General features: G+C 43.5%; 1 protein-coding gene across 1 annotated transcript; it reads left to right on the top strand.

Annotated features, from left to right (window-relative positions):
• Positions 1-4,069: 4,069 nt before the first annotated feature.
• Prpf38b (pre-mRNA processing factor 38B) lies at positions 4,070-13,031 on the top strand. Its single transcript, XM_021196476.2, has 6 exons — positions 4,070-4,633; positions 7,448-7,516; positions 7,783-7,934; positions 8,019-8,079; positions 10,513-10,736; positions 11,096-13,031. The coding sequence occupies exons 1-6, from the start codon at positions 4,355-4,357 to the stop codon at positions 11,943-11,945; spliced, it is 1,635 nt and encodes a 544-aa protein (XP_021052135.1). The 5' UTR covers positions 4,070-4,354; the 3' UTR covers positions 11,946-13,031.
• The last annotated feature ends 2,070 nt before the right edge of the window (positions 13,032-15,101 follow it).

The following is a 15,101-nucleotide window of genomic DNA, read 5'->3' as shown; positions in this document are numbered from 1 at the left end:
AGTTCGTGTTGACCTTTAATTTGGTGAGTCCTACATGAAGCTTATAGTCGTGGAATTTCTTAAGATTAAACCTCATAACATACAGAACAGGTTATATGTTAGATATGCACACACTCAAATGGCAGGAAAGGCTTTCCTTACTGTGGACTCCCTTTGTAAATTTTGTAAACCCTCAAAGCAGGAAAATGGCCAGAGCCCTGCCTGAGGAGCTCCAGCAGCAAGCCCCTTCCCAAGGCCTCCCTAACTGCCAGAACTGTACGAAGGTTATCTCCTGCTTCCCTCGCAATGGGATTCTCCCCAGGTTATGCTAATTTTAAGTGAAAAGTCTAAACAGAAGCCACCAATCCCTGAACTTCCCACAGAAACACACCAATCTCTGAGCACAAAACCCCACCAATCTGAACAGGTAAACCCACCAATTCCTGAGTTTCCCTAAACTCAGGACTTGAAATCCCACCAATCCTCACCCTGGAAATCTCCACCTAGAAAGCCCCACCCCCTAAGAACCCCTATATAAACACTGTGCATTGTCCAATTCACTGCTGTGTCTGTTCCCTCCCAGGAGTAGGGGCAGCCACTCCTGGGTTTGTCCCTCCTCTCAGGACTCTAGTGAATCTCTCTTATGAGATTAGCTGCCTGGGGTGACTCTCTCATCGGAAGAAGACAAGAAAAAAATGAAGAGAAGAAGGGAAGAATTGAAGGGAAGGAGTAAGGCTGAGGCTCCTGAGCTCCTCAGCTCAACTGGGGATACCCTCCCCCCAGGAGCTGCAGTGCCTCAGCTGGGGATACCCTCCCCCCAGGAGCTGCAGTGCCTCAGCTGGGGATACCCTCCCCNCTGGGGATACCCTCCCCCCAGGAGCTGCAGTGCCTCAGCTGGGGATACCCTCCCCCCAGGAGCTGCAGTGCCTCAGCTGGGGATACCCTCCCCTGGGAGCTGCAGCGCCTCTGCTGAGGAGGAGTCCTCTCAGCTCTGGTTCCTGGGCTCCCAGTCTCAGGATACCCTTCCTTTAGGATATCTTTTCCCCACAGAGCTGTGTGGTTCCATGGCTTCAGTCCCAGGACACCTTCCCAACATGTGCTACCGCCACCAAGCTAAGTATTCTGTGCTTTTATAGAACACCTACTTGAGAACTCTTCTCTGCATCACTGATCCTACTTGGGTTACTGCTTCCTCAGAACCTGGATGAATCTACAGGATTCCTTATTGGAATTCCATTCCTTTGGCATTAGTGCCCGGTGCTACCATCTTGATTCTGTGTTGTCCCCATCCAAAGTTTCTAAAATGTTATAGAAGGACTATCCATTTGCAGGGACGTCACTGGTGCGTGGATCAGCTCAGAGCTGATCATTCAGTATATATCCTGACCATATAGAGATCCTCTGCCAACAACACTGAATTAGAAACTTTAACCCCACAATATTCTTTTTCTGTCCAACAGCTTAAAATAAATTCAGTATCAACAAATTCCTGGGCCATCTGCTGAGCAGATCACTCCCATCTGTAGCCTTGGCCCTGTTACCTGATTCGAAGCCTTGCAAAAAAAAAAAAAAAAAAAAAAAAAATGCCCTTGGCCAAACATTGTGTTATATCAGAATTTAGATTCCCAGCTGGGCATCTTTAACCCTAGCATTCAGATCCTTCAGCCAGGGAGTTTGAGGCCAGTGTGGGCAACCAGCATAGGTGAAGTCTGTCTGGAAACAAAATGAAAAATCTCATAATCCTCATGGGAAATAAAGTTAACTGAGAGAGAGAGAGAGAGAGAGAGAGAGAGAGAGAGAGAGAGAGAGAGAGAGCGCCAGGGTTAGTGACACATGCCTTTAAAGGCAGTGGCAGGCAGGTTTCTGTGATTTTTAGGCCAGCAAGAGATACTTAGAGAGTCCTAGTCTCAAACAAACTAGATGCATGATGGACATGATGTCCAGCACTCAGGAGGCAGAAGCAAGAGATCTCTGAGTTTAAGACCAGCCTGATCAGTCCACTCCCATTAAGAGAGAGTGCTTGCTCTTTCTAATATTCTATTTCTATTTCAACCACGTGTCACTGGTCAGATTCTTTGAGGTAGGACACAAGAACCTGGATACTTCAGCAAGGAGCCCTTCATCACCTGCAAAATGCTGACTTCCGATTCCTATGCAGGACTGCATATGGAACCGACTTCCCTCTGAGGGGTGATCAACAGGAGTCAGTATCTGGTAAACTGGTTTCTACTCATTGCCCATGCCCTGTGCCCACTCTTCCATTTCAGTCTCATCTGTATGTGCTGCTGAAACCAAGATCTGCTCTGAAACTTCCTAACCCAAAAGTGTCCAGGAAAGGATGACAGTCTGCAACCCACATAGACACTAGATAGGATACAAAACGCCGCTGGAATTTGGTGATTTGCACTGCACTCGGTTGAGCAGGCTGCTCACCTCATGGCATCCAGGAGCAGAGGAGCACTAATGGAATTATTCTGGCAATCGCTGAAGAATGGACTGAAGCCAGAAATAATATAAGCAATACAAGTAGATATCAAGGTCATATTTAAAACTATACATATGAACCATTTTTCTTTTTTCCAGTGATGGGGTTAAAACTCTTGCTTGCTAATGAAGTCTCTACCTTTGAGGTATCCTCAGCCCCTAATGCATATGTCCATGAATGAGCACAGGAGAACGCATTTATGTTGGGATTAAACCAAGGTTACCCATGCTAGACACCTCTTCTATCATTGAACTACACCAATAGCCTGATTTTTTTTTTTTTTAAGTCAGATTATATTGCCCAGACTAGTCTTGGCCTCTTGATTGTTCTGCCTCAGTCTCTGGAATGCTGGTATTTCAGATGTAGCCATCAAAACCAACCTAGCCTGACTTAAATAAACACACTATAAGGATGTGGGGTAACCCTTGGTTTAAGCATTATTGAGTTCCTAATGTTTCATCCACACATTACAGACATTTTATTGCCACTACTCTCCACGAAGCATACCTCCCAGCTTCTTGCCAACTGTACTATTTACCATCTCTAAGCCTGATGTTGGTTTCTATGCTTAAGCCATTCTCTGCTCAAATCAGGCTTATTAGATGGTAAATAGTAGATGATGGTCAGAGGCTCCCACAGTCTCTTAACTCTCAAACACTATTAATCTTAAATTATCAGTACCTTTGAAAGCAGACACTGTGATTCCTTTCACACCTTTTCTCCATCTCCATTCCCCACTCCCTTATCTAAGGCCTAGCCCAGTGCAGCGGTACCATAGAACTATCTATCATCTCACTACATGTGGTAGCTTACGACCCAAATCCCAGTATTTCGAAGGCTGGGACTGAAAGATTATCTTGAGTTTGAGGCCAGCCTGGGCTATATGCTAGCCTCAGCTATAGTGTGAGACCCTAGCTAAAACTATAAAAGATAGGTTTGAGTCAATGAAAGCACTCCACGTAAGGTAGCAGGTTTTATGGGTTTTTTTTGTTGTTTTGAGATTGGATCTCTATGGAACTTGGCTTCAGAATCACAGACCCGTCTGCCCCTTCTTCCCCAGCACTGGAATGAAAGCGGGCGCCACCACACCCAGTTGAGAGTACTTTCTTTAAAGCTCACAACCCAGTTAAAATATTATCCTAATCTTAGGAGAAAAAAAAATCGGGGCCGTCTACGACTTCCGGTAGGACACTATTACCTCTGCGAAAGCCTCAAGGACTCTATCGGAGTCAATTCCCTGACTCTAGTCCTTTCTGGAGAATCTTAACAAAATGAACTCAGTGAGACCGCGACCGCTCCGCAGGAGCAGTCACGCATCCGTCCAGAACACACGTGTCACGAGACCCTCCTCCTGCCTCGAGAAAAATCAAGCTACCGATGCAAACTCTAAAACACAGCAACCGTGTCCAGACCCCCTTCCCCTTGGGCCAAGGCCCCAGGAGGAAGCCACCAGCCCGGCACGCAGACCACCGGAGCCGAGCCAACACGCAACGACCTCGCGCAACCAGGAAAAGGAATCGCCTGCACACACGGGCGGCTCTGATTGGCCACGGCCTCAGCTCGAACGCCCGGGCGTGTGGCGTCACTTCCGCTGGCCCCGCCATCTTGTTCCCAGGGGCAGTTGGCGGAAGAGATCGAGCTCCTCGTCTGCCCGTTCTGCCTTGCGTCCGGAGTTCTCCCCGCCTGCGTTTTTGGCGTCCGTCTCGGTCTCCGGCCCGGAGCTCCCGTGTGTCGGCGTCCCAGTTGCAGTCCCTCGCTCGGCTGGGGCACAAGGCGGCGGGCTCCTTGCCCCGACGGCCTTCCATGGAGTAGGTCCGGGACCGTTGTCCCGAAGAGCGCGATCGAGCTTGGCCCCCTCCTCCCGCCCGCCCTCCTTCCTGCCGCGGCAACATGGCTAACAACAGCCCCGCGCTGACCGGCAACTCGCAACCGCAGCACCAGGCGGCCGCGGCCGTGACCCAGCAGCAGCAGCAGTGCGGCGGCGGCGGCGGCGCCACCAAGCCGGCGGTGTCGGGCAAGCAGGGCAATGTGCTGCCGCTGTGGGGCAACGAGAAGACCATGAACCTCAACCCCATGATCCTCACCAACATCCTGTCGTCGCCTTACTTCAAAGTGCAGCTCTACGAGCTCAAGACCTACCACGAGGTGGTGGACGAGATCTACTTTAAGGTACGCATCCTCTAGGCCCGCGTGTCGGGGGTAAGTTCGCCAGAGCGGGGTGTCGGCTACCGTGGATGCGCCCCCCTTCCCCTCCCTCCTGAGACCCGAGAGTTTGGGGGAGGGGGAAAGTTGGCGGAGGGAGAAGTGAAGCTTGGGGCTGGTTTGGGGACGGGTCGGGCTAGGGCCGCCCTCTTTTTTTTTTTTTTTTTTCCTTTTCAGGTTTTAGTTTTTTTCGTTTTGTTTTAATAGCCGGGCGAGCCCGCCACAATCGATCTTTAACCCACCCCAACCTCCTGCCTATCCCTAGGGAGCTGTTGGGCAAGAACTCTAGGGGAGAGGAGAAAAGTAATACCAGAAGCCTGTCCAAGTTCACCATTTAAAAAAAAAAAAAAACTGACTCCTTTTTACCTGTGTCGACTAAGCACTAACTCGGTGCTTCCCTGCTGCTGCCCCTCGGGCCAGCGGAATTACTGTCGGCCGCGTGCTCTTCGTTAAGCTCTCCAATCCCGACAGAAATTGGCCAGTGAGTGGTGTGTCGGGTGGGCCGGGAGGGTTTGAGGGTGGCTGGAGTGCCAGGGCGAAGAGATATACAGAAGGCCTGGACATTTTTTTCCCAGCAGGAAGTCAGGAGTCGAAGGTGTCAGCCACCTGTGCGTTGGGCATAATTAGGATGATCTGGGCCCTGGGCTTCTTTCTGCGGCAGGGTCGGTGCTGGCTTGGCTGTGCTGGGGAAGCTCACCTGGCGCCTCCTCACTGCACTCTTGTCTCAGTTCTTGTTTCGTTAGCAGGATTGACTCAGTCTTGCAGCGAGGCTCGGAGCAGCCCAGGGTCGCAGGTAGAGGTATGCACTATTAATCATGCTCAATCGCCATAAATGCATTTCCCTGGTTAAATGAATGGCTAATTAGGTTTATTTTTCCGGTTTGGTTTTGGGCCATTGATTTTGGTCTCACTAACTAGAGTCTCCACTTCCCTACAAATTAGGTAGTTTAAAAATACCTTCCAGGCCTCCGAGGTTAATTTGTATTTCAATGAGTAGTAATAGTTAGTCTTCATGTCTTCAAGCATTTTCGATAGAGCATGTAAAGTAAAACACATCCAATTTTTCTTGTCTTGACACTTATAAATTTGGGCAGACCAAATAAGACATTTTCTCTCATTTAAGCATACACGTGGAGATGTTAACAAAAAGAGATTCTGTATATCTTCCCTACTTTTCTCCCAGCTGCTTGTTCAGGTTAATGAGAGATTTTTGAGGTACTAATTGCTTTTTATAGACAAACCTTTTAACTTTGGATATATAGAATATACACATACTCTTGGTGTTCTTTTACAAAAGCTGTTAAGTAGGTGTAACCAATACTCTGAAGTAGTTTTTTAAAACTAGCTTTTAAAAGGTAAGGCCTTTTCAGTGTGAATGCAGCATGGTGAAAATTATGTATGCAGTTAACTTTGAAAATTGGGTCCCTGTACCTTTGTGACAGGTTGTTTTAAGTTAATTGTTTCAAGTTAATTTCAAATGTATTCAGAAAAACTTATTCTATTACAAAGTATGTTTAAATTCGTTTTTAAAACTAAAATCAGAGGGGGGGGTTGGGGAGATACCCCATGGACATTTTTGCCTTTGTGGAAGACCATCCACCATCCACGGTGGGCAGGTAACTAACAGCCACCTTACCCTCGGTTCCAGGGACCAGACCCTCGGGGCTCCACGGGCCCACACACACATATAAATAAAAGTGAAATATGACTGAAAACTTGCTAGGAAATTTCTTTGGATCAAATAGTCTTTGAAATGTGAAGGCTTCCAGTTTTACATGGTATGCCATCTTTTGGGTACCCTTTAAGGAATAGAAACCGGCTGTGGTTCAGTGGTAAGTCGGTACGGCATTTATCCAGCATAGGTGAGGCCTTAGGTTCAGTCCCCAGCACTGGGGGCTGGGTGGGATGTGACTTACTCAGTGTGTTTTTGTTGGGAACAGGATAAAACTCCATAAGGTGAGCAAAACGGTGTTGTGCTTCAATTTAAATGGTGGGTTGTTTGTTTTGCTTGCCTAAAGCCACTGAAATGAAGTATAAAGTATTACTGGGTATGGGCAGAAATAAAGAGCAGGGTTTATTTAAGAAACAAAAACAGGTGTAATAATTTTCACTTATCTCTAGTGTCTCTGTTTTGCTAATTGGGGGGTAAAGCTGTTTTCATAGGGTGCTCCCTTTAACAAAAATGATACTGTTATTGATTCAGTTTGGTATATATTAATGACTTCACACTTTACCTTTTAACAGTATACTATGGGTTTGCAGTTTGGTTAAAAATTAAGTACAAGAGTGATCTTTTGTAGCTTTATAATTTTAATCTTTAATTAAAATATTTAATTAGGAATTAATTGATCCAGGTAAAAAACAAGAATAAAAAGTCCCAAGGTTGGTGTGATTTGTAATCCAGGCCAGCCTGGTCTGAATGATCCGGGCCGGGGCTACAGACTAAGACCCCCACCTCCCAGGCCGTAAGCCCTTCTTGCCCCTCCAGAGCCCTAGAAATAAACTTCATGGTTTTTGTAATATGTATTTAAATTTACCATAAAAGTGACCTATCTGCTTTGAAAACATGCCGAGGTTTTGTTGACTCCTCTAACTTTGTTGGTGTTGAGTCTGAGCAGCTTTCCCAGTGATGCTGTACTTAGTGAGGGAGTCCAGATGATGGTGGAAGGCGCCCGCCCGCCGGCGCAGTGGCTCGGCACTTGGGAGGAGTTGCTCTTAGGAACTGTGCTCACTGTAGTTTCAGAGTACGAACGTTTGCTGTCTTCCTTTTTTTATTTTCAGGTTACGCATGTTGAGCCGTGGGAAAAGGGGAGCAGGAAAACGGCCGGCCAGACGGGGATGTGCGGAGGGGTAAGTAGAAGTACGTGCATTTTTCTCCAGTTTTTCTGCCTGCTAAGTTTATAGGAGAGCTAAGTGGCCTTATATTCAAATACCAATTCATGGGCAGATCTTGGAATTTTTTTAAAGTGCAAAAGTCAGGTCTCCATTGAATCAGGTTAGGAAAAACCAGTTTTTATGCCCTCCTTTTAACTGTAGATTATGGTTATTGATAACAGCATCAACCAATGGGTATTAAGTATCTGCTTATTTTTTATTAACTATGTTTCCCTTTAAAGGTTCGAGGTGTTGGAACAGGAGGCATTGTTTCTACAGCATTTTGCCTTCTATACAAATTATTTACCCTGAAGTTAACTCGGAAGCAAGTGATGGGTCTCATAACACATACAGACTCTCCATATATCAGAGCCCTTGGATTTATGTATATAAGGTATGTGTGTGTTTGTCTACATATTTAAATGAATACTGTATTTTAGTTTACATAAACTCAGTAGATTTCTTGTTATAATTGTAGGTATACCCAACCCCCTACAGACCTGTGGGACTGGTTTGAGTCCTTCCTTGATGATGAGGAGGTATGTCAGCAAGGGTAATCATCTCCTTTCTTCTGGTTACTCTGCTCTTGCCCTTTTATTTGTTGGAAGTTTAATGTCTTCAGAATTTCTGTGCATTTGTTTCAGTCGTACTTGTGGGATTATTATCCATTTGCTAAGATTTGGTGACTTTTCTGTTTTAGGTTAAATTTTTAAGTTATTTTAATATGCTTTAAAAGTTAGTATGTTTTAATAACTTCGATGATAACTTTTTCTCTCCCAAATTAACCCTGTATTGTGTTGATCCTAGCTTCTATGACTGATAGTGGCTTTCCGAGGGGCTAGACATGACAGGCAACATGCACTACTGTAACTGCAGGCATTTTAAATCTTCGAACGGGTTTTGGTTTTACTATGACATTTTTCAAACAGCGATATTTATATTTGTGTGTGAATATAGGCTTAGAAAGAGTTGAGACTAACTTAAATAGCCTGACAATTATGCCTGTCCAAGTGAGAAGATAATAATTCTTTTCCATTTTTCTTTTGAGCCTGGACCCTCAGTGTTACTTGGGTCAGTCTCAAACCCGTAACCTTCCTACTTCAGCCTCCTGAGTAGCTAGGATTACACACAGGACTTACCACTGTGCCTGGCTCGTTCTAGCTCTCTCAGTCACTATACAACACAGTGTTTTAAAGACCAGGCTTAACATTGTAAAACTTAACCTCATAGTCACATACCCATAGCTCTGGGCTTGATCCCAACACAGTTCATGGGAAAACACAGTTCTTTTCCTTAAATTAGCACTTAAGGTTTTTTTGGCTGATCTAGTCACTGTCTCAAGCCTTAAGACAAGATGAGCGAAGATTAGAGTCATATTGAAATTCTACCCATATTAATTTACTTAATGAAGACTAGAGGATCAACATATACTCATTGTGAGCTTTTTTATTGTCCTTGCATCCACTTTTATCACTAATTTGTAATTCAGAGTTTTTATAGTAGAATTAAACTGCTTCTATGATTACAAACAAAAATTTGGTCCTTAATATGGCACACCTTTAATCCCAGCACCTAGGAAGCAGAGGCTGATGGATTGCTGAGTTCCGGACCAAACTGGTCTATGTAGTAAGTTCCAGGCCACCCAGAGTTATATAATGAGACCATGTCTCAAAAATAAATAAATAAATCTTTTTTTGTTGTTAATGAATGCATCCATCTAATAAAAATTTTCATTTTTATTATATGCTCACCTTTTTAAAAAAACAAACCTCACTATGTAGACATAGAAGAGAACCATTTTGAGACAAGGTCTTGCATAACTCAGGTTGACCTCAGACTAGCTGAGAACGGCCTCTACTCCTGACCCCCTGTCTCAGTTCCCTAGTACTAGGGCTACAAGCAAGCCCAGAGATGGTTGTTAAAAAGTTCCCTGGCCTGTTTTGGCCTGTTTACCAAGCATTTTTTAATTCAAACGATCCAGGAAGTGTTTGAGGTAAAATCATAATTGTTAAACTTTCCTCCTATTTACATGGCTTTTTTCTAAAGAAAGATTAAAGCACTTCAAAAAGGCATGTCACCTTTTAAAATTGGTCTTAGGCTTCTGAATGCTTCTAATTTATCTGTTCTTTACTATGTTTACAAACCTGAGGTCCTCTATTTGAGCTAACGTATGTTTTCTTCTTTAGATATCTGCAGCGATTATATTTGGAAATACTGTATATCTGAACACTTAAATGTGTGTGAGTGCAAGCAGTTTTACCTTTAGCTCTTGTTTTCCTGTTTAGATAACAAATCTCACTTTCCTTGTGTGCTTGCACTATAGGTTTGGGACTGACAATAGCTGACTAACATGTCCTGAGCTGTGAGAGGGCATAGCAAGAAGGCCTTCATGCGGTAATGACCCTTTTCAGAGACAATGGTCATCATGGATTATGCGTTTCCAATTCTTTGTTCATTTATTTATTTTGTACATAACTTTAAATTAGAAACCTCACTGCTTCATGGCAGTTGGTTTGCTATTGCTTCCAGTTTTAGCAGGGCTTCATTTTATATTGCAGCTGTTAAAAGATAACCTTTAGACAGGAATTCTCTGAAAGTAGTCCCTACATAGCTAGGTTTCAGCACTAGGTATATGTGCAAACGTGTCCTCAAGTGTAGGTATGTGAAATGTCATGTTAACCCACTTGTTCCACGTAGTTAGTTATATAAGGGGCCTTTCCAGATTTTTTGTTAATGAGTAAGTCAGGTCCCTTTATGCCCAAAAGGCTGCAGGGTTCGTTTTCACCTGCATGTATATAATTAGCCTAAATATTCTTCATTCATTACCAGATTAGGATACAAAATTGAAATTTTTCTGTTAGTTTTTTTTATAGTTGATTCCAAAGATGGTATAAAAAAATTTTTTAAAGTGTTCATGTATATGTTGATGTCTTTTTTTTTTTAACCGGTAGGGTATCTCTTATGTTTCATAGGACCTAGATGTCAAAGCTGGTGGAGGCTGTGTAATGACCATTGGAGAGATGCTTCGTTCTTTTCTCACAAAACTGGAGTGGTTTTCTACTTTGTTTCCAAGAATTCCAGTTCCAGTTCAGAAAAATATTGATCAGCAGATTAAAACTCGACCTAGGAAAATCAAGAAAGACGGAAAGGAAGGTGTTGAGGAGATAGACAGACATGTTGAGAGACGGCGATCCAGGTAATGACCAGTTACAGTATTTTAATTTACCTATACAAAGTTCTTAGGAAAAATGTGGTTTTCCTTTCATTTGTCATTCCCCCTAAAATAATGAGAGAAGTTACATCATTGTACACATGCATGCCAGGCAAGTACTCTACCACAGGCAGTACCATCCAAAGGTTAATAATTATATTTGATGTGTGTGGTAAGCTGATGAAATGTTTGTAGTATATTTGGTTGGTTTATGTGCTAGGGAGTATTTGTGGTTGAATATCAGCTCCAGTGTTCGCAGGCCGTGCCAGGTAAGTGTTCCACTGCAGGTATCCCAGCCCTTCCAGGGTTTGATTTATTAGTTTCTTCCTTTCCCTTTTTCTTAGATCTCCAAGAAGATCACTGAGCCCACGGAGGTCTCCGAGAAGATCGAGAAGCAGAAGTCATCACCGGGAGGGCCATGGATCTTCTAGTTTTGACAGAGAATTGGAGAGAGAGAAAGAACGCCAACGACTAGAGCGTGAGGCCAAAGAGAGAGAGAAAGAAAGGCGAAGATCCCGAAGCATCGATCGGGGATTAGATCGCAGGCGAAGCCGCAGTCGGGAGAGGCACAGAAGTCGCAGTCGCAGTCGTGATAGGAAAGGGGATAGAAGAGACAGGGATCGGGAAAGAGAGAAAGAAAATGAGAGAGGTCGAAGACGGGACCGAGATTATGACAAGGAGAGAGGCAATGACCGAGAAAGGGACAGGGAGAGATCAAGAGAGCGCTCCAAGGAGCAGAGAAGTAGGGGTGAGGGAGAAGAGAAGAAGCACAAAGAAGACAAGGAGGATAGACGACACAGAGATGACAAAAAAGAGTCCAAGAAAAAACACAGCAGAAGTAGAAGCAGAGAGAGGAAACACAGAAGTAGGAGCAGAAGCAGAAACGCAGGGAAGCGGAGCAGGAGCAGGAGCAAGGACAAGTCAAGCAAACATAAAAACGAAAGCAAGGAGAAGTCAAATAAAAGAAGCAGAAGTGGCAGTCAAGGAAGAACTGGCAGTGTTGAGAAGAGAAAACGAGAACACAGCCCTAGCAGAGAGAAGTCTAGAAAGCGCAGCAGGAGCCAAGACCGTCCCCACAAGAGAGAACATGGCGATAGCAAGGACCAGTCAGACAGACAGGATCACCAGAGCAGCCAGAGCGGAGAGCCGGAGAGCCAAGAAAAAGAACATAAAAACAAAGATGAGACTGTGTGAAGATTTTGTAAAATTGGATCACATTGAATCCTTTAAATGTTGATTAAATTCTGCTTCCCCCCCCCCCAAGTTGAGATTGTGCAGTAGTTATGCACTCTTTGAGCTCCCCGTAGGCTGTTTTCTTTTGTGTAGGGAAGTGCCTTTGTAATCCCATTAAGCATTGATGTTTTCACCCCATTGAGTTGACACATGATGCACAGAATGTTCTTGCATTTTTGTTTGTTTTTAAAATGTACAGTCTGTACATACGTCCTGGAAAATGTTTTAATTCCTTTGGCATGGTTGCCATGTTGGTTAAATTTGTATAAGGCAATAAACTGCCACTAATTCTATTTTTGTTTTGTAGGTGTGAGATTATGGTTGTGTACTGAAGTTAGCATGGCTGTGCTTTTCATAATAGAATGCTAAAGACCATGGGAATGGATCTTGGATGTTTGTTTAGGAGAATTATGTGTTTTTCAGTATACATGAAGGCAACAGTTGGAGGGTTAACATTCTTGTCCACTGTATATTACCTTGGAAGCTCTTGTTAATATGTTGTTATTCTCCACAGTTAATGTTAGAGAGAATTTATAAGAGGTTTAAATTAGGCTGTGATTTGATCAGAAGTCCTTTTAGCATTCTACCTCAAAGGGACACTGTTAGTATGCCTAAAATTTATTTCCTTTCCTTTGTACAATGTGCTTCCCCCCTCCCTCTTGAATTTTTTCTCAGACTTTAAAAGTACTATATTAAAGTGTGTAAGCCTGGCATTGTAGCAACCCTATACTAAGGAGTGATTGGGAGAGGGCGGGGCATAGGATTCATTCAAGCCGCAAGCTTCCAAAGCATTTTATAAATGGAGAATACTTAAATTATGAAACAGCTTGATACAGTATCCTTTTTTAAGAATTCAGAACTTTTTTTATTGATAATGAAGATTGCTGTTTGAGTTTTTAAACAATCTAGGACAGAAATATTAACAGTAATGCAGTGCTGCGTTATTTAAGACTATCAGCAAATTATTTGATAGATTGTTCTTATGACTTGTATTCTGATTTCAGAAAACCATCATGAGTGTGGAATAAATACTGGATTAAATCCTTTATCCTGGGTGTTGGCTTTCCCCCATTTGTTAACATTTAAAGAAAATTGTGGAAACTGATAAAATGTCAGCAGTTTTCTGTAGAGGATATCTTGAGCAAAAGTGACTATTTAAAAATACCACCTTGCTCAGCCTGTAAACGTGCTTGCCACCCAGCCAGACCTGAGTTCATCCCTGGGCTAGGAGGAGAAAGCTGGCTACAATACTGTCTCATGGTGTACACGCGTACCCCTGTAAACATTTCATTTTTAAGTCCTTGTATGTTGGAAGGATATATGCTGGTACTTACTAGAATCTTAATGGCAGTTTCCCTTTTAAGGGAAGGGAGAGTGTTTTGTTTTTGTCACAGGGGCTCTTTTGTCCACATCAAAGCTCATATTTGAAATTGTACTTGGACTGTATTAATACCATTTAAAGTTTTGTTTTGAAAGTTTTAAGGCATGTATTTAGGACAAAAAAAAAAGAGAGAGAGAAGACCAAAGTGGTAGGTTTTGTTAGAATCAAAGATGAGTAACTATTGGTATTAGCATTATGGTTTAGGGTTTGTGTTGACCAATCAGGTATTTGATTGAAGAACTAACTCACAGGGGACATTTGTACCACTTCTAAGAAAGATCTCTAAGTGAAATGCTCTGGTTAAAATGCTGTACTTTAAAAAAAATCTCGTCATATTTCAAATTGGGCAACTAGTGTGTTACAACTAGTAGTTACAGATGGTAGTTAAGTGGGTGCTGCCAAGTCTTGACAAGTGACTTTTGGAATCCACATAGAGAACAGAGGCCTGCATACTGTCCTCTGGGCATGCCTACACTGTTGCTGTCACATACTAGAACAGAATTTTAAGGAAATTGGAAAACCATTAAGTGTAATTAATAACTTGGGTTTATGTTCAATTGATTTTTTCCCCCCTTAAAGTTGATGAGTAATCTAACCCTGGCTACATGATAGGCAGGTGTTGTCTGAGCCATGTTCTCAGCCTTTGAGCATACCATTGTTGAAAATGTTAAGTAGAGTAGGCAGACTAGAGAACGGCTTCCTGTGGCTGAGATTGGTTATTTCTTAGAATCTAGGGAATGCTTTTTTAGTAGAGATCTGGACAAAGGAGTGCATGCCTTTAATCCTGGAGAGGCAGAGGCAGGCATAAATTCCTAAAGGAATTGATAATGCTATTGATCTTCAAGTATCTATAGCCCTTCAATCTGTAAGATTTGTTTTTCTTATGGTATGTGCAGGTGCTCTGACCTTAGACCAGAGGCATTGGTTCCCCCAGGGCTGACATGGAGCTAAGAACCAGACTCTGGAAGCACCGTGCACTCAGCTCCTGAACTATGTGTAGCCACTTTGTGGTCACCTCTAACATCCTAAACAATACATGAAAGTAAATGTTGCTTGTTGAGCAAATGCAAAAGTCCAGTCAGGGCTGGAGAGATGGGTTCGTCAGTTAAGAGCACTGACTGCTCTTCCAGAGGTCCTGAATTCAATTCCCAGCCACCACATGGTGCCTCACAACTGTCTATAGTAAGATCTGATGCCCTCTTCTGGCACGCAGGTGGACATGCATATAGAGCACTCATACATAACCTTTGAAAAAAGTGCCCTTGTCCCTTCCTTAGACTGATGTCACTAGTGGCCTATATAACCAGCAAGGCAACCAGTCTTACTACTATTCTAAACATTTTACCCTCTATCTGGCCACCCTCATCCCCTTTTGTGCCAAGTTTTGTGAAGCTGTGTATGGGAACCACTGCTAATTTGTGGACACCTGTTTCTGTATTGGCTCCAAATCTACCCTTCAAGAGGGTGATCTGGAACTGGCAATTCCACATACCGTTCTGTCAACAGAGAGTGCTGTGTGAAAAAAGACCTAGTTCCTATTCAACTGCTCTGTTCAGATGCCTAGCTTATAGGGCACCTGGTGGCACTCAGCCATCAAAGTTCAGTGGCAACTCAAGAAAGTAAGCAGACCTTCCAGCAATTCCATTGGAACCCACAGCAAGGCTTGCTCCAACAAACTTAACTGTAGATTTCCAGTGGACTGTGACCTAACTACTTCTGGGGGCAGGGGTAAATCC

The sequence above is a fragment of the Mus pahari genome, chromosome 4, assembly GCF_900095145.1.
Source record: "Mus pahari chromosome 4, PAHARI_EIJ_v1.1, whole genome shotgun sequence".
In the NCBI taxonomy this organism is placed as follows: Eukaryota; Metazoa; Chordata; class Mammalia; order Rodentia; family Muridae; genus Mus; species Mus pahari.
This window is presented reverse-complemented; position numbering and strand designations above follow the sequence as displayed.

Excerpts from the sequence above, each read along its gene's own strand:
- Prpf38b (XM_021196476.2), top strand. The coding sequence starts at position 4,355 with ATGGCTAACAACAGCCCCGCGCTGACCGGCAACTCGCAACCGCAGCAC. Across the intron at positions 7,517-7,782 it reads AGACGGGGATGTGCGGAGGG|GTTCGAGGTGTTGGAACAGG; the intron begins GTAAGTAGAAGT and ends TTCCCTTTAAAG. Across the intron at positions 8,080-10,512 it reads CCTTCCTTGATGATGAGGAG|GACCTAGATGTCAAAGCTGG; the intron begins GTATGTCAGCAA and ends TATGTTTCATAG.